Source organism: Saccopteryx leptura, chromosome 5 (assembly GCF_036850995.1).
Source record: "Saccopteryx leptura isolate mSacLep1 chromosome 5, mSacLep1_pri_phased_curated, whole genome shotgun sequence".
Lineage (NCBI taxonomy): Eukaryota > Metazoa > Chordata > Mammalia > Chiroptera > Emballonuridae > Saccopteryx > Saccopteryx leptura.
This window is the reverse complement of record NC_089507.1, coordinates 136,392,371-136,412,990: the sequence shown is the minus strand read 5'-3', so window position 1 is coordinate 136,412,990 and position 20,620 is coordinate 136,392,371. Positions and strand designations below refer to the sequence as shown.

The 20,620-nt window shown below is 43.0% G+C and overlaps 1 protein-coding gene across 16 annotated transcripts in view; it reads right to left on the bottom strand.

Moving 5' to 3' along the window:
- The window catches only part of CELF2 (CUGBP Elav-like family member 2), a 704,551-nt gene that overhangs the window by 40,744 nt on the left and 643,187 nt on the right, over positions 1–20,620 (bottom strand). For all 16 annotated transcript variants that reach the window (XM_066384983.1, XM_066384978.1, XM_066384976.1 and 13 more), the window contains 3 exons: positions 18,619–18,777; positions 15,157–15,220; positions 5,199–5,333 (listed from right to left, as the gene is read on the bottom strand). In XM_066384983.1, coding sequence (XP_066241080.1) covers positions 5,199–5,333; positions 15,157–15,220; positions 18,619–18,777 — 358 coding nt within the window. The remainder of the gene's footprint in view (positions 1–5,198; positions 5,334–15,156; positions 15,221–18,618; positions 18,778–20,620) is intronic.

The window sequence follows — 20,620 nt, the reverse complement described above, 5'->3', positions numbered from 1 at the left end:
CATCGCACAGTGAAGGAGGGACGGAAGCCTCTGGAACACTGAAAGGTTTGGGGATGTCTTGGGTCCTACTGTTTATCCAGCCATTTGGCCAGCTGCTTTTCTCCATGGTTGCCCTGGTGACACAGGTGTGAGAACCTGAAGGTGACCACTCCCTGGTCCTTCTGTGAGAACTACAGGAGGGCCCTGAGTCACATGACACCTCCTGCCTCTGTCACCCTCAAACAGTCCACAAGGAAGATGCACCATTTCCTTGGGACTTTGTTGTGTCTGTCACAGCCTTCAAGGAGGCAGGGAACATCTGGAAGATGAGGAAAAATACTGCCTAGAATTTCAAGTGAAAACTATTTGAAAAGTCACTGGTGGGAATAGAAAAATGTTTCCTTAGCGTTTTAAAATACTTTATGCTATTAAAGAAATTGTTATCCTGAAGTATGCACTTGATTGAGTACACTTAAAGAAGCATTTGGAGAATTTTAAAATATCTTTTTTTTTTTTAAAGGAAATAGAAGGTCAGTAGAATAATGTATAGAAACGCAATATTGTATTTACATAGAAAATGCCAAACAAATGTTCATACGTGGTAATAACAATGCTCTCTTCTAAACTCTCGAAATTTTCAAGCAAAACAACATATTTACAAGTGGGATAGAAGATAAATATTACCTTTCTTTAAGACCCAGCTGTATATCTTAGGGACAATTTGCCACTTTATACCAATCCAGAGATACATTCCTCAAAACAGGTTCAAAATTGAGTAAGAAGAAATGACCCCAGAATTAATTAATTAAACAGGAGATTGAAATAAACAAAGAAAAAATTATATCAAAATAAGAGACGAGAAACACGATTAAATTAGGCTTCAAAAGACCCAGGAGAAACTTATAAAAGGCATAATATGCATTTACCTAGTTTTTATTCTTTCATGATTTAATTTCTAATTTTACTCACTACCATCTGATAATTGCATAAAACATTATTCTAACCATGGGCAATTTAGACCATTTTAATTTTTATTTCAAGGCCACGAGACAAAGGAACCTATTTATTGCCTAAGGGGATTTTTTTAAACAAAAATTAAAGCTTAATCTTTCATGTTTTAAAGCATAGACGGTTTAAACTCATTTATAATAATTCTGTAGGGAGACTGTTCTCAGGTATGCAAAATTGAAATGATAAATTTACAATTATTAAAAGAATTAATAGTTTAGGGGATTGAATTGTCCCTTTCCTTTCTAGATAGATTTGTCTGAAGCATAAGAGACATCTTTAAAAATAGGGTAAAACCAAGGCCTGTGCAGGAGTGGTGCATTTCACAGTTTCACTGCGTTGTTAATGGAACAATAGTAAGCTCAGCATTTTATTATTTAAAAAAGTAAGCAAAGGCATTGGCCTTGGCAACTGCTCCCCCACTCCTGCCAGGAAATTGCTCTGATGAAGTGGAGAGTCATGAATTCTACTCACCACGTTTTCTGTGACTTTGAAAGAGTCCCTGATGAAAATTAGACAAATAATTTACTTTCACTTAAACGCCAGATTTTTTAGTTACACTTATGTAAAATAATTGAAATGTAGATTTAAATCGTTTCTGCTGCTACACTTCAGGATTCTAATGAAATACTTTCAGCTATTATGCAAAGCATTCCTCAATAGAGACGAGAAAAACCACTCTGATATGTCAGTTAGCGGAATGTACGGAAGAGCAGAGGCAGCTTTAAGAGCAAAAGGAATGACACCTCGCTAGTTCTAAGGAGAGCAGGAAGGAAGGGGATACATCTCAGGACACACTGTCCCTTTCATTAAGGTCTCAGGAAGAAACTGAAAACAGTCAAATTAAAGTTCCTTAAATACTTTGGCCAACTTCCTAGGCCATCTAAGAATATTTTAAGAAGGTTATGACATATTCGTGCTCCTGACCACCAGGAAGGAATGGAGGTGGACGCATGGAAGCAGACCTCACCTCCCACTTCTCGCCTCTCCCCCTTCACCTCTCATCCTGCTCAGCACCACGGCTTCCTTGCTAGTTTGTGATCATGCTGAGCTCTGTCCTGCCTCACAGCCTTTACACTGGCTGTTTTATGTCTGAATGCCCCTTCCCTAGATATAAACACGGCTTCCTCCCCTTTATTAAGGTATCTGCTCCAATGTCACCTTTTCAGAGAGAGAAAGCCTCTTTCAACCCCCTTTCCTCTCTCCACCTAATGCCTGTTGTCTCTTCACAAGACTTGTCCATCATGTACAGGGCATACACATGTTTGCTTCTTGTCTGAGTCACCCTGAAGGACTGGAATGTGGTCAGAACAAAAGGGAACAGACTGTCCCTTCTGTTCACGGCTGTGTCCCCAGCTCCTAGGGCTGCGCCCAACACTGAGCCAGCATGGCACTTGAGAGGCACTATCAATCACACTACCACACTGGTCAGCTTACATCTGCTTTTGCACTTGGCTTCTTCAACTGACAAGTCCTCTTTTAAAGAAGAATGAAATGTTCAAATATTAATTTTGATTCCCTGGAACCAAGGCACATTCCAGCACAACTTTCACAACAGAAGAATATATATATATATATTTTTTCATTTTTCTGAAGCTGGAAACGGGGAGAGACAGTCAGACAGACTCCCGCATGTGCCTGACCGGGATCCACCCGGCATGCCCACCAGGGGCGATGCTCTGCCCACCAGGGGGCGATGCTCTGCCCATCATGGGCGTCGCCATGTTGCGACCAGAGCCACTCTAGCGCCTGGGGCAGAGGCCAAGGAGCCATCCCCAGCGCCCGGGCCATCTTTGCTCCAATGGAGCCTTGGCTGCGGGAGGGGAAGAGAGAGACAGAGAGGAAAGCGCGGCGGAGGGGTGGAGAAGCAAATGGGCGCTTCTCCTGTGTGCCCTGGCCGGAATCGAACCCGGGTCCTCCGCACGCTAGGCCGACGCTCTACCGCTGAGCCAACCGGCCAGGGCAGAATAATATATTTTAATAAAGTCAAATGAATCCTCAAAAGCAAACAACAGGCCACATACCCTTAACCTAACTGTCAGAATAGCAGAATAATTTTAGTGTAACTAAACATTAAATATTGTCAAAGTTAAATCTAAGGACTGATGATCCACTCTATGGGCTACATGGCTACTTGCTATATAAGGAAGAGAGTTTTTCATAAGAAAAAGTTTTCCTCTTTCTACCTTGTTACCAATGATTTGATCAGTTTCTACTGGTTATTTGTGGGTGGGTTTTTTTTTTGTATTTTTCTTAAGTGAGAAGTAGGCAAACAGAGAGACAGACTTCCGCATGGGCTCAACTGGTAGCCACCCAACAAGCCCACTAGAGGGCGATGCTCTGCCTATCTGGGGTGTAGCTCTGTTGCAATCAGAGCCATTCTAGCGCCTGAGCTGGAGGCCACAGAGCCATCCTCAGCGCCCGGGCCAACTTTGCTCCAATGGAGCCTTGGCTGCGGGAGGGGAAGAGAGAGAGAGAGAGAAAGGAGAGGGGGAGGGGTGGAGAAGCAGATGGGCGCTTCTCCTGTGTACCCTGACTGGGAATTGAACCTGGGACATCCACACACCAGGCCGACGCTCTACCACTGAGCCAACCGGCTAGGGCCTCTGCTGGTTATTTTTACTAAAAAGGGAGACATGGTAAAGGAAAAGGTTGGAAAAATTAGAAAAAGTTACTTTAGACAAAATAAAGTTAATATTGCTTTCTCTTTAAAAAAAAAAAGCAAATCCTTTTTGTTTTTACATAAACAAAAATTGTTCAGATTTTGAGTGACTTAGTTTGTTTTCTCCAAATAAAAATAGTTAAAAAATATCAGTTTCTGACTAAAGATATATACAAAAAAATATGTAATGTTTTAATGTAATAATTTCATAAGTCTTCACAAGCAAGAGAAAAATTCTTTGAGAAAATACTTTTTAATCCGATTTATAAAACAGATATATCAGAGAAGTTAGTTTTTAAATTTGTTTTTAACAAAGTCACTATTATTTTTATAAGGGGAAATTTATGGTGTCAAAACTATTTTTTAAAAAGGGTCAGTATGTTTAAATAATAAATGTATTACTTCTTGCATTAGAACTATAACTTAATTTGTTGAAGAAACGATGAGTGTTGTTTCTCAGGACTACCATTTGTTACAACGTGAAATGAGGCCCACATAGATTAATGGGACGGTTTTGAATACAGGTTAGAGAATGAAGTCAATGCCTCTGTGGGCTGTTACCATGTTACAGCACATCAAGGATCTTCTAAATATCTTCTAGATTTCTCGCTCCCAACTGTACTTAGACAGAAATGTATTAGATACAGAATCTTTGATAAACCAAGAGCTAGTGCCTTTGAACCTGCCAGTGGGCTTTACTGCTCCTGAAGTAAAAAGCCTCGAGAAAGCTGGTCTGCAGTAGGCTGTGGCTTTCATTTTCTATTTTTCTGGAAGAAAAGCCCACACTATTACATAAAGTGTTTTTTTTCAACACTTAGCTAATCTTCTAGGCATAGCCGATAGAGGGTCACGAGTTTTTCAAACTTAGAGCTTGGAGATCGTCCAGGCCGACTCCTCCACGCACCAGAGGAGGAGGTGAGATCATTTATCAAGGTCTAGAAAATTCAGAGAGGAAGAGAAGCCAGAGAAACATTTCTTAACAAACAAATCATGGTATCCAGGCAACCACATTATGTCTGGCTTGTATGAAAGAAACATGGCGTCTGCTTTTGAATAAGGCAACAAAATTTCTGAGGAAAAAGACTTTAAAAGGACGTAACCCAGAACATGACCTTAAGCAACAAAGATAGTCCCTCTAGACTGTGGATTTTAAAATCAAATATGAAGGACAGTGCTGGTATAAAATATAATACTGGAATGATTAGGGATTTTGAGATTTAACAGAATTCTTAAATTGCTAAAAAGAAAGAAAAAAAAGGAAGAAAAAACATGACAAAGAGATCAACTAATGGTGAAGATTTAATAAGGATCCAATGGACAACATATTTTTGAAACAAAATGAATGTGTGAGAATCAGTAGCATGGTGGGTTTTCTCAGAGAAAACGTTTTTCCATTGGGAAATAAAACATTCACACATAGAACGTTTGGTTCTTTAAAAATAATTAAAGCAAGTTAACCCCGATGCCCAGGCAAGTTCCCTGGCTCTGTCTGGACACATCTACCCTGCACTTGGCACCTGAGTGCGTGCAGACCTGGGTCACCTCTTACCAGGGCTGGTGAGGGCTCCCAGGGCGCTGCTTGTGGTGGACAAAGGGTTTGCATTGGTGGTGGTGGCGGAGGTCTGCGCCGCGGCCGCGGCCGCCGCCAGCGTGGCCAGATTCTGTAACTGTAAAGCATTCATGCCTGTGAAAGAAACAGAAGGGCATCTTTAGCCACAGGCTCATGTTGCCGGGCAGATGATGACAGCAGAGGCCGTGGGCAGTAAGTACCCTTGAGATGCAGTCATCTCCCTGTGGTGCTGCCTGTACTAACCGAGGATATCCTTCCCAGCTGCATCAGCTCCGAGCTGGAGAGATCATCAAAGATGAGTCGAGATTGCTCTGTGTGGACTGGCCGGTAGGGCCTTCTGCCACAGAGCAGTTAAGAAATGGTGAGGTTGGGGTTGGACAGAGGGAAGAAGGGTTTAGGGGTAACCTCTCAGTCTCTAAACTTGATAGCTGCATGCAGAAGGTATTAGAGAAGAAATGATAGTTTATTGGCGAAAAGCTCTTGCTCTGAAGTTGAACTGATAGGGCTTCCAGGCTCTGCCACTTTACCTGCTGTGTGACTCTGGGGAAATTACCTAACCTCTCTGTTTCTTGTTTAGTGAGTGGTAACTGTAACTGTATCTTACCTCCAAGGGTTGTAGTGCAGACTAAATAAGATGATGAATGCAAATTACTTAGCACAGTGACTGGTACCCAATAAATGTTAGTGAGCACTGTTACTATTGTCACTGAACTTCTTTCTCAAGACTTAAGTGTGAACTCTAACATGTATCTGTAGTAAGAACTCCAAAAATATTAGATGACTAAAAGAATGAACAAATAAAAATGGCAGTGGCTTATATTTTTACTTGTAGTATACCTATATTTGTATTTTAAAGGTATGGGTATTTTAACGAGCGGCTACTTTTAACCACAGTGAATCTGTGGGTAGTGAAAACTGAGGAAAAAACAGCAGAGACAAATGAAACCAGCTTAGCTCCACGGGGGCAGGAGAGATGACCTGTTACCTGGAGGTGGCCAGGCCTGATGTGGCATTTGAGGCCTGGTGTCTATGCCACAAGAACTTTTAGTATCTGTTCTCTGCTCTACTGCAATTGCTCAACTCAAAAGCTCTCTGAATAGTCAGTCTTTGTGATTCACTGCATACTACCAGGCTCACACACCCTGTTTCTCTATCCTGATTCCTTCCATCAGGATTTATTTCTACTCAGAAAAGAATTCCTGATGTCTTTGCTGCAAAGTGGTTTCTCATTTTGCTCAAAATGATACTCTATCTTCTTCCAGGAGACCTCCAGCACTACTGGCTTAGGGCGAAAGCCAAACACCCGTTTTTCAAAGCCCGTTTAGTTCCTGGGGATTCTCAGAAGCAGGGCACACGCATCTGTGGACTCCTGTGAGTTTAACCTGCTTTCTCAAGCACTGGCAATGGTGAACAAGCTCTTCAGGGTTGCATCTGTGAGAATGTAGGAGTCAAGAAGGCACGGGTCTTATTTTTCAGGTTTACTTGGGGAAGTGGAAATGGGGAAAATCAGTAGCTGCCTGGCTTCCGTGCAGACCCACCTGGACCCGGTGAGGGCCTGACTCCTGCAAGCTGTTTGTGTGTACTTTACACTTGAGTGTGATGTGAGTGTGGGCTTCAAGCTATGCCGCCAGGGGTGAGGAACATGTGCGCTGACCCATATGTCCCCTCTTGGCCCTCTAGTGACGAATGTTTCCTCTAATGTTTTAATGATACAAACCAGATGACCAGACTACATTACCCACAGCTGGCTGCGCAGACAAGAGGAGGGTTTAGCACTGAAATGAAAACCCACAGAACACATCTGGAGGTGATTAATGATATACAGAGCCCCTCTTCAAGGCCCAGGTCAGGGACAGCTCCTCTGACCACCCCAGGAAGGAGCCGTGGTGCCTAAACAGCAGAGTTCCACAGGTGGAAGGAGCACGGCCCACTTACTTGGGTCAGAGGCTCAGGTCAGAGGCCCCAGAGCCGAAGGCAGGCCGGCCTCCCGAATCCGGAGCAGTGCTCCAGCCACACCTCACACCACCCTCAGAAGCCGGAGGGGCTGCATCGCATGCACTTCCTGTGTGTCGCCTCCCTCTACCTCTGATGTCCTTCATCCATCATATCCCACTGTGAAACTACTTTTGTGTATTTCTTACCTTTATAACTAGATAAAAGTTCCTTGAGGACAAAGATGTTGTCTTATTCATCAAGTCTACCTGAAAACACACACACACACACACACACACACACACTCTCACTCTCTCTCTCTCTCTCTCTACAAAGTAGGCGATGGGTGAGTCCATGCAGGATGGATGGACAAACCAACAGTAGGAAATTTTCATACATTGCTCTAAGAAGTACTGTCCATAGACCCAACTAAGTTTTTGTTTTCTCCATGATTTGCTAGCTGTTTAGTATGTATGGTGCATCAAGCATTGATTGTCTCCCTCAACCATTAGTTAATCCATTCTGGAAATGTTTATGAGAACCACAGGCATTCCTCATCTCCCCTCCACACTCACTACAGGTCCTGAAGCCTGGCCCACGCCACCCAGGCTCTCCGCCCCACACCCCTCTCACTGGGGACCACTGGCCAGGTCCTGCGTGTCCCCTCCCCTCTCAGTGCCCCTCTGCACTTCCCTTACCGGCCTTCACCACCTGAGAGAGCCTGTCATCCTGCTCAGCCTTTCCCTGCCTTTAACTAAAAAGGCCAGGCAGAGGGATTTTCCGTGGTACCACACTAGGGGTAAGGGGGCACTCTGATCAATAATCATACTGCACAGAAAGGAACAAAATGTGGGCCAAAGGAAGCAGAGATGATGACTGGAAAGGAGAAGTCATTGTGATCCCTAGCACCTGAGGAATTTGGGGGAAATGGAAGAGAGGAAGGGTTAGACGGAGAGAACCAGCAGAGAGCACGACCTGTGTCCGTAAAGTCACGGTGCACTTTGACCAGTCACAGGAATGCAACAAAAGACGATAGAAATGTGAAATCTGCACCAAATAAAAGGAAAACCCTCCCAGTTTCTGTAGGAAGATGTGGCAGCATGTGCGCATGTGCAGATGATGACGTAATACCATGTATATAGCGGAGCAGCCCACGGCCATCCCAGTCGAGATGTGATAGCTACCTAAGGAGCCCTAAAAAATCTGTGCGTGAGCCCACATTGAACTGCACTGAATAGGTATGAAACTGGGAGGGTTTTCCTTTTATTTGGTGCAGATTTCACATTTCTATCGTCTTTTGTTGCTTTCCTGTGACCGGTCAAAAGTGCACTGTGACTTTACTGACACACTGTATATCTGTCCACCTGTTACTGAGTGGCCACGGTGGGCCAGACCCTGGGTACCACACTGAGAATTAAACAGAAAACAAGACAGTCCCTGTCCCCAAAGAAGTTGCTGAATATTGCAGCAGGCAGAAACCAGGACCTGGAGAATAATCCTACTTCATCAGTGTCTGAAAACAGGCCCAGACTCAGCTTTCTCACTAGGCTCTAGTTTGACAGGGCTGAGTCAGAACAGACAGCCCTGGGTACTAAAGCACTGAGGCGGGCAGTGAGCATCATGGTGCAGGACTGTGCCCATCCTTCCAGTCCTCTCAGGGTCCCTGTGGGCTGACCCTGGCAGGGTTCACTGGGCCCCCTCCCTTTCATTCCCAGACAGAAGTGCTTGGTACTCTGGAGGTGGACAGGGCAGCTTCCTTGCCACCTATTCTGGGTGGGGGGCCCATTCTCAGCCCTGAACCGCACATTTCTGCTTTTCTCAATGCAGGGACAGCTCATCTTCACCTTGTCCTGTGTTCCTGGGGCCTGGAATGCACAGCTCTCTCTGCTGGTGACAATGAGACAACTGCCATTTGCGGGAGGCAGTACGGCTGGTAGAGATGAGTGTAGGCCCTATTCTCAGACACCCGAGCTGCGGTCCAGGCTCCGCCTCACCTCCCGCCACCCTGCCTTACCCTGAGCAGATGTGTTCGCCTGTGCTTCGGCCTTCTCTGCTCTAAAGCAGAATAAACAGAACCCGCCCTGCCAACAGCACGTGTCCTCGTTGACTGAGGTTTTGGCTCTTCCTGCCTCCCACACCAGGGAGCCCTTTCCACAGTGTGGACATCCCAGCTTAGCAAAGGGGCTGGGGGACCATGCTGTTTCCAGAAAAGGCCTTTGCTCCAAACCAGGGAGCAGCTTGGGAAGCGCTGTGCAGACACACCCACAGGTTCACTCTCTGCTCTGTAACCGCACCAGACTCCTCCAGCACAGTGCCCCTGTCTCTTCAGATGTCACAGCCTGCTCCCGACTGGAATGAGGTCTCTCCTTCCTTTAACTCTGTGCTGGGCCAACACTGGGGCCCACAAGGCCATTTAATAGGAAGTTTCTACTGCTGCTCACTTCTAATTCACATTTCTGGTTCTTTTCTGTCTCTCTTTTTTGGGGGTGTCTGAGTATTGTCTGCTTGCTCAGGCGCCTCCAGGGCCTCCGCCCGCCCGGCCCGGCCCTCTCCGCTGCTCTCACACGGTCATCCGCAAAGGGCGCCAGACGGGGAGTGGGCAGCAGGCTGGGAAGGCTGGGTCTGCTTTGGCACACAGCTCTTTTCTAAGAAGAAAAAATGCCACGTTGAACCCGACAAAGAACTCTGCTGAGATGGGCACCCCTAGAGACAGGAGTGATAATCTGGGTGACTAGAAATGCAAAATATTTAAATAAGTTTTATGAAGTCCAATACTGTACCACGATCAAGATGGCAGGAAAAAGCATTGGGAATACATACAATCCACATTTCATTCAATGCTTGTGGAAAGAAGGTCCTTCTCAAAACAAAGAAACAATGTAGAAAACACGTGCAATATGCCTACTTGCAACTTAAGATTTAAAAAAAATTATTTATAAGAAGTGCATGAAAATTTAATTTAATGTTCACCTTAGGTAATTTTGTGTCTTATTGTTCATAGCAATTACCATAAATCTGCATATCAATAAGCGAGAACAGATGTCAGTTGTTACAAGTGCTTGCCAATCAGGTCTGTTAGAAAGTGACAGATGGATGGTTATAAAACGTTCTCATAAGGCCCATTAGCACATTCACAGGAAGTGTCTGTGGTGCGAGGTGGGAGCCGGGCCTTGGGAAGAGGCGGGATCCTGTGGGCCCAGGATGCATACTTCACACCTTGGAGGGTCTTCAATGCCAAGTTCTCAGCCATTAGTGTAGTTTTTTAAATGCCTTCCCTCTTTCCACTTATCACAGATATTCTGAGTCTTCTCTGGGAATGGATCTCAAATTGATGAAAGCATTGCCATGTTGTTTGGTGCAAATATTTGCACTCTATAATTGTACTGTTATTTTTAAACCGCAGACTAGGTATTCTGAAAGGGAGTTACTAGCAACTTAACTATCAGAAGTACAAGTTTTCTCTTGTTTATCTTTATCAAAAGATACTCTTCTTTGGCCCCTGCATCATATAAAATCCCTCACCCTAAAATGCATTCCCCTAACAAAAAGCAAAACACTCTTGTGCACTTGAAATGTTGTTCAGAATGAAAGAAGGCATTTCCCTGTCCCTCAATTGCTTCTTTTTGAGCAGATCGGGGGCTCTCATTGCATTATTTATCCTGGCCTTGTTTGTTATTTAGCCTGCTAAACCCTTTGTGTAGGGGAGTCACTGCAGCCTGTATAGATGCAAACATACCTGAATTTGCTGAGACTTGAACGCAGCTTCCCAAGCTTGAGGGCAACAGAGAGCCCAGGTTTCAGGATCGAGTTGAAGTGGATGTGGAATTTGGATCAGCCACTTACTAGCTTAGTAACTTTGGGCAAGTTTCTTAATTAACCTCTGAAGCCTCAGTTGCCCCACCTGTAAAATGGGATACTAAAGGTTCCTACTTCATGCAGTTGTTTGATATTTGGAAATTCTGTGTCCCTAGTCCATATGATGCCCCTTCCTGGAGCTGTGACCTCACAGAGCTTATTTAACCTTTTCAGTTTTCCAACTGTAATGTAGTAACAAAGAGGTGGTTTTGGTGTGCCGCTGTGAGGATGAATGACATGGTTATTTCAAGGAGCTCTATTAAAAACATCCTGTTTTTCTAACATGATCCTCTTTTGAGATGATAGTTGTTATAAAGAAATTCATGACTGAAAAGTCACCTTTCCTTTATTCATTTTCCTTCTTTAGGAAAAATCCATACTCTGAGCCAAAACTCAGGCCCAAGTTTCTGAGATTTCAGAAATTTATGCAACAAATACCACAGTTGAATAAAAAAAATAAACAAGTTTTTTTTATTAGAAGTTTTAAGAGGGAAAATCAATCAACTTCAAAGATGTACAAAAAATAAACATAAAACATTCATCTTGTTAAGATTTGATCCCTCCTGACTTGTGTGGTGGCACAGTGGATAAAGTGTCAACCTCAAATGCTGAGGTCGCCAGTTTGAAACCCTGGGCTTGCCTGGTCAAGGCACATATGAGAAGCAACTACTACGAGTTGATGCTTCCTGCTCTTCCCCGCCTCCTCCTTTTCTCTCTTCTCTCTCTAAAATCAATAAATCTTAAAAAAACAAAACACCAGATTTATTAAGATTTGATCCCAATCTATTTTCTGCTTTTAAAATCCAGATTAAATAAAGATATCCTTATATAAAGTCACATGTAAAGTTACTTTTAGTTTGACAAAAAAATACAGTTGATGTTTTATTCAATTTTACTGATACAACTACTTAGTAACTTGTAATCTAAAATTTTTTTCTGCCCTGGCCGGTTGGCTCAGCGGTAGAGCGTCGACCTGGCGTACGGGGGACCTGGGTTCGATTGCAGGCCGGGGCGCGTGGGAGAGGCGCCCATTTGCTTCTCCACGCCCCCCTCCTTCCTCTCTGTCTCTCTCTTCCCCTCCTGCAGCCAGGGCTCCATTGGAGCGAGGATGGCCCGGGCGCTGGGGATGACTCCTTGGCCTCTGCCCCAGGCGGTGGAGTGGCTCTGGTCATGGCGGAGCGGAGCCCCGGAGGGGCAGAGCGTCACCCCCTGGTGGGCAGAGCGTCGCCCCCTGGTGGGCGTGCCGGGTGGATCCTGGTTGGGCGCATGCGGGAGTCTGTCTGACTGTCTCCCTGTTTCCAGCTTCAGAAAGATACAAAAAAAAAAAACCTAAATTTTTTTTCTATTTTTTTTTTCATATTTATTTTATTTTATTTTCTTCTCCAACAAGTGTTTTACTCATTCAGATGAGACATTTAGACTCCGGTGATGAACTTGATTCTCCTGTAGGATAGATCGTTATGTTGTGAGAGTCGTTCACAACAAAATAGTACTGGTTTCCGAGATGATATTCCACCCTCTTTGACGAGTGCTCCACACTGGAGTATCTGAACTTTATGTGTGGAGTTTATAAGACAGCACTGTGGACACAGAAACAGCAGCTGGACCATGTAGCTGACTCCCTGCCCTGTGCGCAGCCTCAGTCCTCGACCAGCATCTCAGCCCTCGGTGCAGTTAGGGACCCTGTTCTCCGTGTCCCTGCACACCCTTCCTACTGGATGTGTTATGGACCATGCGCTTTGTACCACGCATCACGTGGTACAGCTAATTTCAAATCCTCGACAACCTATCTGTGAACATACTGTCCTTAGCTTATATAATGTTTTTTTGGCTGAGATGTAAGACTAACTCCAAATTTCTTAATTAAGAAACCAGGAATTTAACTTAAGCATCACTGGGAATGTATCTAAAACATAGAAAATTTGAGTTGGTTGGTTAAATTTATTCATTCATCACTCAAAAGTAGTCATGAGCACCTGTTAGAGGAGTGAGGGTTGAATTCAGCCCCAGCCATCAGCTCTGGGAGCACCAGAGTGGTAGAGAGGTGGGGACGGATGGTAAGGAAGGAATTCAGGGGCAGGAGAAAGAAGGCCCCCTCCAGTTCACTTTCTCATCATGAGTGGGATGACCAGCAAAGACAAAAGAGCAGGAAGCCGTTTAATTTAACCTTACTGAAAAACTATACCTTAAATCATGGTGCTTCAAACCTTTAGGAAGATGAGGTTTAATTATGCTTATGAATGAAGGGGACCCTTTGTAGAAAAATCACTGCAGACAGAGCTGTGACATCTATATCCTTAATACTATAAATATTCAAGGCAATGGGCCATATGGACTGTTCAGCATTTGATTTCCCAGACTGCATAGAACAGAGTACTGATTTAATATATTTAAGGTTCAAGAAAGGGGCATTTTGGAAAGCCCAGCCCCCTTATAGAGTGCCTTGAATTATCCACCTGCCCTGTGCACCTTCTACAGTCTGTGATTCCCAGATACTCTCAGTTTGTAAATGAGCACGCAAAGCGTGTGAAGGCCAGCATCCTGACCTGTGACTGGTGGGGCAGAGATGCCCACAGTCTAATAAAAAATGACAAGGCCTTCTGTCCACCCAGGAAGATGTGCTTGGCAGTAGCCTGAAGACCTAGTGGCCTTCTCTCCATAATTCAGCTGTGGGAGTGGGAGAGCCTGAGGCTGCCTCAAAGCAAAGGCCTAATTTTGGACCTTGGTGTGTCCATGCTATTAGAAGAAAAACAAATCATGCGTCGGCTGAAAATATGACAAATCTTAGCATTTATTTTAGAGCTTGCAATCTGGAGGTTTTCTCTTTTTAAAACAGAAAACTTCCTGAATATTTTACTTAATGTCACTCCAATTCCCTTCACAGAACTAAAAATAAATTAACCATTCACTAGGATTCTTAGCTAGGAGGCCAGCTTCCCGAACTGTATTCAGCAAGATACTGATGAGTGATTTTACTACTTATCATTTGAACATATTTTTTTCCCTAATAATCCAAAAACTGTAATTACAACAGAACAAGCTGGCAGTGCCACTAGGCTTAAAGCTCAGTGAATAGAACTCTGCAGTACTTTACTGTCGGCCAGTATGTCCCGTCCGACAAGTTACCATCAGCCCATGAGAAAACGACAGCTGGGCTGATGATCACAGCACACATATGAAGAGACACTTGTGTATGCTCACCGGAAGTCTTTCCAGATCATTCCAAGTGAAACGAGGCAAAAAGCAAGGATATGTATTTTGGAAAGAAAAAAAGGAGTTTCCAAAGTGACATAAAGAAATTTGGCTTTTATTCTGCACATTGTCTCAGGGTATCCTTGAGTAAAACAAACTGCCTAATTTTATGTGCCAAATCTCTGTTCTGGCCCTCACTCCCCACCTCTTTAAAAAGCAGCATGGAAAAAGCTTTCTCACTGCTCCTTGCGACAGGTTAATGGCACCTGAGCTCTGATTTATTGCACAAGCTGCCTTCCCTGGCCCCGTGGTAAGTTAGGATCTCAGCCTGGAAGGTGACACAGTAGGAGTGACCTTTCACTAATCACTGCACCTCAGTGACTACTGACACAGCTCATTAGAAAGAGAAACCCTTCAGGAGCTTGGCTTTCAAATCTAGCCACACTTTGATTTTCTTATGAACAAAGATTATACTTTCGCATAAAAGCGTCTGATGCCCAATTCTGTCAACCAGGAACTCAAGTAAAAAAGGCGCCCTGTTAATTGTGGATATTACGGGACTGTGAACCATAACAAAGATAGGCCTGCAATCTTGGCTTTCATTATGGAGGCTACACCATTTTTATTGACTGCCTATTATTAAAATTTCAGAAGGATGTTAATCATTTTGGCTGCCCTGAATATAAGAATCTGGCTGGAAATTCCCCAGTAACCAATCTAGTTTTTAAAAATAAGAAAATGAGTCTACGATGCAGCCCCCTCATGTTATAACACAAAATGCCAGAGGCAGGAGAGCGACTTTGCGACAGCTATTCTAACTCCTGCACCACCACGGGAATAGGACAGGACATGTGACTGTCCTTTGTTTCTGTTCCCCTGCTGCTTTTCTTTGCCCACTGAACTCCCTCAAATTCAGGCAACAGCACAGGCAAAAGGAAAGGCACAGTTCATGACTTACCAGCCATTTGCTGAATGCCACTGAATGCACCCAGGTTGCTGGAGGAGGTGGCCTGCTGCAGAAGCTGCAAAGGAAGGGAAAAGTATACCATCAACACAGCGTGCAGACGAGGGTAAAGGAACTTCCGAATTAAACTGAGGACACATACAGCTGGTTGCTGCTGTCTCTTAATGAACAGAGTTGGGGCTATAAATCCATAACATCGTGTAATCTCTATTAAGAAACACAGACGCTGGAGAAACTCACTACCTTAAAACAATGAATCAATTTACTCAATCCCTTAAAACAATTAATCAATTTACTCTTTTTAACAACCAGGTGTTAAACCAATTGAAAGCAACCTGGCGCCACTAGTGCTATCTCCCTGCAGTCTAGTAGTCACTGGAACTCATCTCTTCCAATCAAGGTCCACCCCTCCGTCTCTTTCGCTCCCTGCACAGCTCAGTTCCCTGCATCCTTTATTAGAAGCACATGAACTCACTGATTCTTGGGTCAAGAGAGAAATTATCATGATAACTACAGACGTATACATTATCTATTCACAGCTATGACTACATGACTAAGATAGTGGGCATGCATTTTAAGATGGTTTTCCTGGCAAAGAGAAATATACTACTTGTCAAAACTTAAGAAGCACCTGGTATGATGCTGTACTATGCATTATGAATGTCAGCATATTTAAAAATTACCGTATCTGTGAAAATGTGCTTGCATTTCTCCCTAGAGCTTTCAAAAACACATTTGGTAAAGGCATGAGGTTACTGTCCTAAAATGCTTCTTTATTTGCCCAATTAACTTGAATTATAGGTTGCTTAGGTGCTATACTAAGTGTTTGATTAGATTTATTGATATTCTCTTTCAGTTAAGGTTGATCAATACAGACACAGTTTGTATATGGACCAAGCATATAGTTACCTCCTTTACTCAAATGTACAGGAATACCAAAAAGCATAGATTTACAGCAAAAGATTTTTCACACCAAATTTATTATTGAAAAATTATGTGCTTTGAAGGAAAAGATGAATTCACTATTTAAAAAAGAGCTTTCAGAATGTATATTTGGAGCTCTGCAAAACATAACGTAGAGGACCTTCACTCTGGGTGAGTGTAGCGCTCTTCAGGTCAGTAAGAAAAATCTCCAGGATAAATATGACTCAAAAATAGGCACCTATCAATTGACTTGAAACACTGGGCAGAATGGGGTATCAATGGCTAATTAAACCAAAGACTTAGTTGTCAATGATGGTATGGGGATTAACATTAACAGTTACCACAAAGATGTCTCTAATGTTCATTCATCTCTCTCAGCTTGTTGGAACACAGGCAGGGCAAAAGTAGGTTTAAAGTTGTGAGTAGACGAAACATAGTTTATTCCTGCACTATTATTTATTATTTTATTGTTTATTTGTATATTTGTCTTTTTTAAAGATTTTATTTATTGATTTTTAGAGAGAGGAGAGAGAGAGAGAGAGAAGGGGGAAGAGCAGGAAGCATGAACTTGAAATAGTTGCTTTCTGTATGTGTCTTGACCTGGCAAGCCCAGGGTCTCAAACCGGCGACCTCAGTGTTCCAGATCTATACTTTATCCACTGTGCCACCACAGGTCAGGCAGTTTTCTTCTTATTATTGTTTTTTCTGTATTCGTACTTATGATTTATCTTTTAGGTAATGATGGCTGGTAATTTAACGTACTTTTGCTCACGCCTATATATTACTTAGATATGAGAAGGACAGACAGAGCGAGACAGAGAGCCCCCCCACACACACACACACACATACAGAGGAAGAGGGAGAAGCCAGGGATTACCCACTTTGATAGAAAAAACCCTTATTTTGTGTCTTGGTTTTTTAAAATTATGGAGCGGGAAGCTGGATTCTGAGAAACTATGCAAAGGTGAGCTTGACTTTAATCTCTGATAAAAATTCTTGTATACGCCATTAAGCAGATGGTCTGTGAACACAAGTTTGTGAAAAACAAATTATTAAGTTAAACTCATTTTTTTTTCATAAAATTTCTAGTCTGATGGATCAGGAAGAAGACATGGCAGAACATATATAAATTTTATCAAGACATCTGGCAAAATCTCTCATTGTGTCTTCGTGGATCAGATGGAGAAATGGTGTGATAGTGGCAGTAAATTTGGTCAGTGGTTTTAGTAAGGACACAGAGGAAGACAGGATAAGCATGCTCCTTATTTATTAATAAACACACATTGAGTAACTATTATATGCAGGACTAGGCACTGGGGAAGGGAGGAAAAGAAGAAATAGAAGCCATGTCTGTCTTCTGAGAGGCAACACAGCAAGACAAGAAAACACAGAGGAGTGCATCCCGCTGGGCCACCAGCAGCATGATCTTGGGTCAAGTGATGTAATCTTGTTGAGTTTCCCTTTTCTCACCCATGCAAACAGGGTGGTCTGACTTGTCAAGGCCACTGAGAGTACTATTTTGCAGATCAATACAGGTTCTGTGACAAAGGAAGCCTAATGATCATGTAATTTTGAGAGGGGCAGTTAAACATCAAATGACAGAATTAGGACACACACAGACACACACACACACACACACCCCTGACAGAAGCTGAGGAAAAAGCTCAATCGCACAACATGAAATTATATTAATAAACATGGAGTCCAGCATTTAAATTCCAAAACAATGGAGTACAGTAGCATGGTTCAAGTGAAGATAAATAAACATTTTGAGGAGTATTAGCTGCCTTCCGAGTTGCATATGAACTACACAGGCTGCTCTCAGGCTGTGGTGAGAGCTTTTAAATCCACAGCAGGGGTCACTGCTCTGTGCCGGTTCAGGTCTCACTAGGGGAATTTCCTTCAATGCTGGTGACTGTGTTTTAAGAAAGCCTAACAGAGGAAGACGGGTGTCTCAAAGGGAAACCACGACGGTGGAAGTTGAGAATCAATGAAATATGAGGGATGACTGAAAGAACTGGGTCTGTTTGGCCTAAAATGGACTCTAATTTTTTTGGTATCAAGTAAAGTAAGAATATTTGACCTAGCCAACAGAGTTCCTCTGGGAAGACCCAGGGTCACTGAAGAAAGTTCCAGAGGGATTTCATTTGAGGTCCTGACTTGGCATGAGCTGACCTCAGGGGCAGTGAGCTCTCCTGACCGCCACTGACTCAGGGTCCTTCAGTAGCTATTGAGTAGACCACACCCCTTCTAGTGCAGGATTTAATGTCTCTGAAATATGGGTTAGAAATTTAGCCTTGTGGAACTTTGCTCAGCCTACATCAGGCAAGAATTAAATTAGTTATGTGATAAATGCCAGTCCATTTAACTTGGAAAAATTTTGTATCAATGCTGACCTCAACTATTTCCTGAGATTCAAAATGTCCCCCAAATGAATTCATTAGCACACTCGGGACAGTAGGTTGTAAGAGTTACTGTGGGTATGCTCCCTCTTTTCTGGGTACCTCACAATGACTGGCCTTCTGCACTTACCGCCAGGTACTGTGGGGTGAGTCCGCCCAGACCCGTCAGGTTCCCCCAGGTGGCAGTGTTGAGCTGTTGCATCTGCTGTGCGAGCTGCTGTTGGAGGCGTCTTTGTTCTTTGTCCTTCTGAGTGTCAGCGAACTTCACCACGATTGGTGAAGAGCAGCCCTGTGGTCAGACACAGCGGAAAGTGAAGAGGGAGTTACAGCCTGGCCGAATCCTCTCATGAAACTCAGCAGTGGATCTAGCTTTCTGAACTATCTTGGAGCATATGGAATGGTTTTAAAATGGTTATTGATATTCCTTCTTCTTCTCTGAATAGTACCATCAACAGAAAATTCCAAATACTGTCAGTGGTTTCTTTGGGGATCTGGTGGTCAGTGGAGTCATTTTGCTTTCTTGCTCTTGTTAGTAAACTGCCTCTCCTTCCTTCTTCGTGGGTCTTCCTTCAACCTTCTCAGGACCTCCTGAGAGAGAAGAGACCTTACCAATGTTCTTTAACTAAGCTTCATGGTTCACTTGTCTGAAAGATAAACCTGTTTTGTGTAAGCAGGGGACAAAGAAGGGGGGAAAAGTTGTGATAGGGATGAAAATGTCTTTCATTCATTTGTTTTTTCACTCTTTCCAATTTTCAGTTATGTATCTGTAAATTGTGGAAATGTGGTGATCATACTGATTCAGCAATATAATCGGGAGAAGCAGATGTTTTAGGAACGCAGATGAAGGAAGGAGATATTCAGAGAACACAGGAATTAACCAACGTAACTGTTCCCATGTCTTCAGAAAGCTCTCTCTTCCTTTTGTATCACATCTACACTATCCACAGTGCCCAGAGCTACTGTGAACCAAAAAGTTTAGAACTATAGTCTAGTTAAAGGAGCTACTGCATCAATGAAAAGAAAGAGAAATCCATGTGGCTTCTTTTTCTAACAAATCTCACCTTCTAGGTCCTTCTTTCAGTTTTCATTTCCTTTAAAAGGCAAGGAGTCGGGGTAGTGAGTAAAAAATGGCCAAGGGTTACACATGAGGATGAATTCATATTTGATACAGATAAAATCATTAGGGAAAATAAGGGCCTAACTCCTCAAGGCATGAAGAAGACCTCCTTCCGGAAGCACCTTCCAAATGTCTGCATGTGGTGACATGCTCTCCTCCCTCCCCACTCTTCTCTCCTGTGTAGGAGAGCCTGCCTACACACTTCATCACAATTAAAGCGGTTAACATCTTGCTGAGGTAAAAAGAAGTAATTCTGCCCTACTGATTAAGGAAAACTTTTATTGAAACTCAGCATGATAATAGACCTCTCTCACTCCTCTCAGAAATGTTATATTCCTATTTAAATGAACTTTTTCTTTCTCCTCCCTTAGGGACATTTTTCTTTCTTCTAGAAAACAAGCTTACATTTTTTTTCTCTTATCACCTTGGGTGGTTATTGGGGAGGTAGCTATGAATACGTGAGGCTACGTGTCTGCTGTTACCAAAAAATGTGCGAAAAATGAGGTGGCTCTTTGATGGTTGAATTTCCAGCGTATCAGTCTTCAGCTCTGGTAGCCACAGTCACAGTACAGAATGTTAAGTGTCATAAACTGCACAAGGGTAGTGTTTCCACCATTTATAAAAAACTATGCTTCATTTTTCTTCATCTGCTCCATTTTTCAGCACTTCATTCCTTAAAGAGGGCAAAATGCTCTGAAGATGAAAATTATATAGAGAAAGGGTTTTGCATGGAAAAGGGTTATTATTGCTGTATCAATTTTGTAGGATAACAAATTATAGCATCTCCTCCTAACAGTGCATTTACTGTTTATTTTTTCTTCCTTAAATACCAAAAGATATATAAAAGCAGAAAATCAGGCCAATGATTATAGCTTAAAATTTACTTGAAACTGTGAAACGGAAAAACGGGATAGGAATAGTTTGGAGGAAAGTAGAAAAACAGAAGATACAACATTAAAAATTAATTATTTTAAAAATGTGTTCTTTTAAACTTTGATGTTCACATTCTTCTGAA